The 7,591-nt window shown below is 39.3% G+C and overlaps 1 protein-coding gene across 1 annotated transcript in view; it reads left to right on the top strand.

The window, feature by feature from the left end:
* The first annotated feature begins 699 nt into the window (after positions 1-699).
* Positions 700-7,591, top strand: part of LOC103772636 (usherin-like) — a 103,311-nt gene continuing 96,419 nt past the window's right edge. Inside the window, exons 1-2 of the mRNA XM_008939977.1 lie at positions 700-1,184; positions 6,197-6,362. Coding sequence (XP_008938225.1) covers positions 700-1,184; positions 6,197-6,362 — 651 coding nt within the window. The remainder of the gene's footprint in view (positions 1,185-6,196; positions 6,363-7,591) is intronic.

Below are 7,591 nucleotides of genomic sequence, written 5' to 3'. Positions count from 1 at the left end.
AAACACGGCTGGGACCTCAGGCTGCTGTTCCTGCCGGCTGGCACCCGGTGTGCCCCGAAAGCAGAGCCGTGGGGTGTCCCTCAGTGTCCTTTGAGATGGCGCCTGGCAGCTCCTGGGTTGTGGTGTAAAGCTGAGGTAAGCACGGGGGGGTTGTAAACATGAGAGTCAACCAGCTGGTTTGAAACCTTCAGGAAGGAAGGCTGGACACTGGAGGTGCGTGCCCTGGTCCGCTGCCTGGTTCTGGCCGCGCTACCCTAAAGCGCAAAGCCGAGTGTCGGCCTTGTGTGACACCGCGGATCTGGGGTGCTTGGCTGCGAGCGTGCGTGGGCTCCAGTAGGCCCACTCCCGTTGCCCTTACTTAGACAACCTGGCTGTAGCCAGCAAAGGCATGCAGGTGGTTAAAATACAGAAGAGTCCAACCCTTAAAATCCCTAGTAGGGGATGGCCTCTGTTGGTGCAAAAGGTCATGTTCCTCCTGCGTGTCTTTATTCTGTGGTTTGCAGATACTGGATGCCACACACATGACATTTCACTGGCCAGAAGATACAGATGTCCCCTGCTACTGAGCCCTTGCACGAGTGTTTTGAAGCTGCAATGCTACAAAAACTCTTGAAGCGTACCACCTGAGGACACTGCTACCGACATGGGCATCATTATTTATTTACAGATGCTTTAATCAGGAGAAGCTTTTTTGTAAACATGAATTGCTGGGCTCTTTCCTTGAGGTGTCGTTTTTTGTTTCATGCTATTGAAACATTAATCTTAACTTATTATGACTCCTTTGTGTTGGTCAGCTCTCAGGGACATTTCCCTAGGCTTGAAAATGTGGGAGCTTTCAAGAATGTGTCAATCGTGCCAACTCGAGCCACTTGTGGGCTGCCAGACCGAAGTATTTTTTGTCATAGCTCAGTAGCTGTCCAAAGTATTATGTCCTGCATCCAGAGGTTTTGTGTTCAGGAATGTCCATACAGGTCGTCGCCTTCTTCCTACAGACTGCTTCTTTCAGAAGGCCTTGGTACCTGTATCACAGAGGACAAAAGAGACTTGCATCCAGGTTCCTTCAGCAATGCTTCCAGTTTTATTTTTCGTAATCACAAGGATTGCTTCTCTACTCCCCGTTCTCTGAGGCTTGCAGCTTCATTTACGTTAACTGTATGGTTGAAACCTGAGCAAGAAGGTGTAATGTAAGTAGTATTGAAGGTGTTTACTTTCCTGATGCTCTTAAAAAAATTGATCATTGTAGTCACAGTCATTATTAGCAAGCTATTTAAAATTTTAAAAAGTTACAGTGAGAAACTGTGGCGTTTTAAAGCCGTATTTAGGTTGGGGTCCTTGCAAATGTCAAGATAGGTAGGTTCAGTTTCTGTGGCATTGACTCAAATGATAGTCCCATTGCTTTCAGTGTTAAATATTTATATGAAATTTGCCTGTTCTTAAATCTAAATTTCTTTCTGATTCACATTCCTTCTTCTAAAAGCTGCTAGAAAAACATGTTGTCAGGGGTTTGTGCTGTTGTTGTTTTCATGATGGAAAAAAGTTACCTAAAATTTTGGGAATCCCCAGCACAAATTCACTCCTAAAAAACAAGGAAAACTCTCAGATCTTCCAAAATGAATATTTTTTTTTGTGCTCTAGAAGAGGAGTCATAGTGTGTTATTTTTTTTTCTTCTGGATAATCTAGGGGATGTTGACTGAATGAGAGATCGAGCTGCTAATATAACAAAAGATTCCACTATTCAAACTGTTAATGAAGTTTCACCAGGTGTTCACAAAATAAGCATACTCCCTCTCGTATTTGCCTCCATGTCACATTTTTGGCAAATATTGCTGTTTTAAGTGACCCTTCAGCTTGGCTGGGCCTTACTAAAATCCTGGGTTCTGAAAATGCATCACAAATCCTGCAAAATTAAGTTCCCTTCATCTGTCAGAAGATGCAGAGCCTCCTACTCTTTCTTACCTAGTTGTGCAGAACCCCTTTCAAGTGAAGCACCCTAGGTATAATGCATTCCTTCAGATGATACATCACAAATGTTTTTGTACTTGTGTTCCTAACTTGTTCTTGGAACAAAACTAACAGTCTCTTCTGTTGTAGCATTCTTGATACTTATTTTGCATGCTGCTGTGAAATAGTAAGTTGTCTAGGGGTGTGAAAATAGAAACAATAGAAACGTCTAAAATTATAATACATGTAAGGTTATGGACTACTTTATGGACTGTTTATGGAGGGAAACTAAATGGTATCTGCAGTGCAAAAGTGACTTTAGTATGAGCTTAAGTTAAATCAGCTCGGCTGAAGGTGTGTGTGAAGATGTCTCTTGGCCTAGTGTCTTTCACAGACAGCGTTTTCTATGCAGTGTTTGAATCTTGAACGCCAGAGGATCCATTCCTGAGGTTGTCCTATGCCATGAGTTCGTGTCCACACACATGAGGGCATAACAGAGTCTTGGCCAGCAGAGCATATGCCTAACTTGAAGCAGATATGTCCTGCTAATTTCTAAGTAAGCTGTTGCAGTGATGTGTTGAGTGGGTTCTGTGATGAAACTCTTTTAGTCAATGGGATAGGCTCTTTTTCTTGCATGGAGGCTAAAACAATGAAACATATGTCCTTGGTTTCAAATGATTAAGTGCTGTGCAGAAACCAGACCCTATTGATGTCTGATTATCCATGGACTAGTGTAAAACATTAGCCTCCAATTGCTACTGTGTTAATAACTACCCAATGTACATATTCCTGTTCAGTGAGTTTTATAGATCACTTTAAAATCTAAATGTTTTTATTCAATTTTTATAATAGATCACTTAATTCTTCTGCCTTGTGAGAGTGCTATTACTCAGCAAGTAGAAATGACAATGATAGACCCCAGTCCTGAAAAACTGAAGTTGGACAACAGTAATTCCAGTGGTCAGGATGATATGCCACTGTCCTAACTCTTTTTTTCCACTCTTCACAGAAAGTAGAGTGCTAATTTTATTTTTTTCATAAAAGGAATGCAGAGCTACAGTTGGGGTGAAACAGGAATTGCACACAAATAGCCACTGAGGTTCAACTCAGAAAGTGTCCTACAAAAAAGAAATAGTTCAACAGCAAACTAAGATGTTTTTCATTTTATTGTGTTTGTTTAGTGAATCCTTCAAGCTGGCAGGAGGAGTCTGACTTGCCAGGTGTCCTGTATTTTGCAGGGTCTGGTGGGGAATTGTCCATGTTACGTGTCAGTTGTGAGACCTCTTAAACCATGTCATCACAGCTGAGGGACTTCACAGAACTGGGACTCGATTCTAATAAAGTCCTTGCAGTGCCACCAAAACACTGGGAAGATGAGCCAGAACCAGCCTCTCGTTTTACTGATAGAATCAATGAAAGTTTAACATGGTATTTTATTTACTGATGAAGTGCTCTTACATCAAGTACAGCAGACCTGTGGCTCTTGGACATGCCATACTAATGTGATTCTTCATGCTGAATATTATATGGTCTGGCTGCTAGAGGGTGCTTAGGAAAGAAGCTAGGAGTGTTGCTGTATCCTGCTGCATCCTTATAAAGACTGTAAACCTGTAAAGGTTTTCTTATGTGAGTCTGGGAAAGAATACACTCATACACAGAGTGAGGGAACTCAGGTCATGTTTATACAGGTTTATTTGAAGCCCTAATACTCTTCTAAGAAGTGTAGTATAGGTATCTGTAGGTATGCTTTTAAGTCACTGCATACTGGAAATCTTGAAGAAAAGCAAAAGAATGGTGAGAAAATGCTGACATTTGAACTCCAGTCTTGGAATTTACTTTCCCTTTAGTCAGGAAGAGCAATAAGTGAGCAGGACTGTTGCCCCTGAATTTTATTCTTTCCCCATGCTTCCTCTGTTACTGCATGCACTCGTCAGTTAATATAAATGCTTTCAGTAAGCCTGTGTGTAGCCTCTAAGTAAGCCTTAGCACAATGTGAGAAATTGTACATTATGATAACTCTTCACAATGGAATAGGATAAAAATATGAGTAGAAGCCTAGCATGTATGTGTAATCATTACAGACAGTTTGTATCAGTACAGTGTGAACTGGACTAACTGGAAGTTAGATGACCAGAAGACATTAGCAGTGGGAGAAGAATGAGCTGAGACCTTTTAGACATAAAAAGGTCAGGGGAATGGAAATAGAAGTGGGCAGTAGATGTATTTTTTAACTTTAGATAAAGGACTAGAATAATATCCTATTGCTTTATATCTATTCACATGATTTACATGAGGAATTAGACTGAAAGGGGCACTAAGATACCATATGTCTGATTTTGAACCTGTGCAGATGTTCCCAATTGCAAATGTTCCAGGTAATCTGTGGGGATCACCAGTACAACCATGTTATATTCTCTAGAATATTTTTCTTGTTGAAAGCTGACCAAGCAGATTTATGTTTACTTTTTCTCTCTCCAACCTCACCATAGAGAATTATGTAGTCAGGAATTGGCTCTGTGGGCCTGCAAGTCACCCAAAGTTGGAAATTTCACAAAGAACATGTAATCATGACTGGAATGGAAGACCATGCTCAGAGTCAGAAGTAATGCTTATGCCTATTTCACCTATGATTGCACAAGTTTGGGGCTTAGTACCCCCACACCCCTCCTCTGTTGTCTGCCCCTTGAGTTTTCTCTTTCAGCAGTGAGTCACATTTCACATTTGTTCTTTCCAGTTTTCAATGTGATGTACAGCAAGGTTGCTTCCCTTCTTAAAGTCATGACACCTTTGGGGATAAAAACAATGTGGGGCTGTTTGTTTTAGATAACTAAAATAAACTAAAACCTGGATTATCCAATTATTGTTTATCCAGGAACTGGGTAAATCCAGTTCCTAAATATTTTGCTACTTAGCTAAGACTTCCCTCACATTTATTATCTAGCAAAACTAGCATGTTTACAAGCAAACAAAACATTGAAAAGACCAGTTGACAATATATTAAGAAACGTGCTTTTAGTAAGGTTTGGAAAACAGAAGTCTACATTTTGCAACTTGTTTTCTTGACAACATTCCAGGAGGCTAAACTGGTAACAGTTAAGATGAATTTATTTTTCTCTTGGATTTAAAGGTGAGTTAGTGAATAATGGCAGTATCAAAGAACAGCCTTTTTGATACTTCTTTTATAAATGCATAGGAGATGAAGAAGCTTGTCAGTAGATAAGTGTGTTTTTATTTTTTTTTTTTTTCCTGAAATATGTCTAAGTAAATCCTTGTCTCATACAAATTTTATATGCTTCTTTCTTGAGACTTAGTGCACTAATTTCATCTGCTGTAACTGGTAAAATATTTGGCTTTTCATGGGTCAGAAAATTGAGGACTGGATTTCTCAAGCAGCTGAAATGAGAATGCTTCATAATTGCTGTTGTACTTATGATTACCTTAAAATACATACTTGCTTAACAGGCATGTATAGACTATGCTTTCTCAGAGCCCTTGACATCATGGTGATTGGATTGCCAAAAATATTTCAGCAGCTAGATATGCAACACGGGTTGCTGTGGAGGGTGTTCTTTGTATCTTTTATGTCGGTGTTGTGTTTGATATTCATATAAAATCTTTGTGGAGAAAAAAACCCTAGCAAGTGGCTGGATAGCCATCTTGCCTTGCTCTGGTTCTCTCAGGTTGAAGAAAGGCTGTGTCAAAGGGAGGGTGTTGAGGAAGCTGATGTTGCTGCTACCTTATCTAAACAGATTTGGTGGAAAGATGGAAGACTTATTTCCAGAACATGTCACTTGTACTGCTTTTCACGGTTATATTGCATTTGCCTTCTTAGATTAAGAAAAACATCAAGTGGTTCCACAGGATGTACAGTGTTGCATGGCTTTGTACGAGACGTTCAGCAGAGGCCTGCACAGTGCTGCTCAGCCACTGTGAGTTTGCTCATGAAACACGGAGGAGAAGAGGCAAAGTGGACCTCTCTCTCACCCCCAAGTGACCTGGGGTTACACACCCTAAATTAAAAAAAGAAACCCCAAACTATACAGATTAAGACAGAAAATATCTTTGTTAAAGTTCTTTTACACTTAGTACATCCTGTGACTTTCGCTGTCACTGAGCATCTTCTCAAGAGCTGGATTTTTAACGTTTATTTTAAAACGTTCTGGTTAGCATCACTTTACAGGATAGCACCTTGGCAGGAATGTGTATATGTGTGTGCCTCTGACCTTATGTTGTTTTTCTTGGTTATTTCCAAAGGTGTGTGATAGAAAAGGCTATTGATGGGCAGACTGTGTTCAAACTCACAATCTCTGAGAAAGAGACCATGTTTTATTATCGCACAGTAAATGGTTTGCAGCCACCAGTAAAAGTAATGACACTGGGGAGAATTCTTGTGAAGAAATGGTTTCATCTTAGTGTGCAGGTGAGTAAAAGAAAAAAAAAATAATGTATTGAAATACAATATTTGTGTGAGAATGGTGTGACTGTATAAGTATAAAAGGGTAAATTTGGGATGTAAATGGTAACTGTTGAGTCTTGTAGGTAAGGGTCTTAATTTGGGAGATCATTTTGAGACAATTGCTGATTTAACACTGGAAAGAAATGCTGTACCTGTTCTTCTGAACAAACAAGACTGAAAATCTTTACCCTTAAGAACATGAGTATTTGGGGTGAAGACAAGCTACTTATTTCTAACATTACCAATAAGTCTTTGGGCTCTGAGATTATTTCCTAAGAAAGAGAATGTCACCCTCATCTACACATGCTAAAGTACTTGTCTTACAGATGTGTATCCCATTTAATTTTAAACATTTACCATGCCCATAAGTAAAGATGTATGCATTTGTGCAGGATCAATCAAGGTAATATGTTAAAGAACTGTTGAGTCTTATTTTAAAAGTATGATTCAGAATCGTTAAAACAAAATCCCCGTGTTCTAAGTCTTCTGTTGACATAACTTTTTAATAAGTGTACAAATATCCACTGAGGGCAGAGCAAAACCGAGTTTGTTAAGAATTAAGCTGTATGTACAAAAACAAGTAAACACAGAAGTTAAAATTCAGTTATTTGCATGTCTTGTAATTCCCAGCAGATGCTCCACTAAATTCTGTTTGTAAGCCAAGTTCAGCTAATAATTATAAAACACAATTATCAGGCATTGAAATGTTTATCTTCTCCTTCCTTTATTCCCTTTATCTGTTCTATTAAATTTCATTTGGCTTACAGCACAGTCAAGAATAGTTTTGGTGCTTTCTTGAAAGTTGCTAAAAGGTATCGACTGTGATTTGGATTTTTAGTGCTGATCTTGTCACTTGTAAGTAGTATCTAAGCTGACACCTAGATTTTTTTTTCAGTTTTCTTTTTTTTCCAGGATAACAGCATGGTAGTGCGAATAAGATTTTGGCTGTTGGATTAAAAGAGTGACCTTAAGGTAGAACTAATGAACTTTACACTTCAAACACTCTAAGGGTGCTATATTACTGCTGTTCCTGTCAGCTGCATTTTGTACTAGCCTCAGAAACTGCTAAAGCCTGGGATAGCAAAGTGAAGAGCAAAAGGGCTGGATTTAAATATACGTATCTTAAATTGTAGTACAGAGGAATCATCAAGCACTCTGTAGAATTTGGTCCTTTTATTTCTTTGAGGAAAGTT

Source organism: Merops nubicus, unplaced genomic scaffold (assembly GCF_000691845.1).
Source record: "Merops nubicus isolate BGI_N331 unplaced genomic scaffold, ASM69184v1 scaffold5995, whole genome shotgun sequence".
In the NCBI taxonomy this organism is placed as follows: Eukaryota; Metazoa; Chordata; class Aves; order Coraciiformes; family Meropidae; genus Merops; species Merops nubicus.
This window is presented reverse-complemented; position numbering and strand designations above follow the sequence as displayed.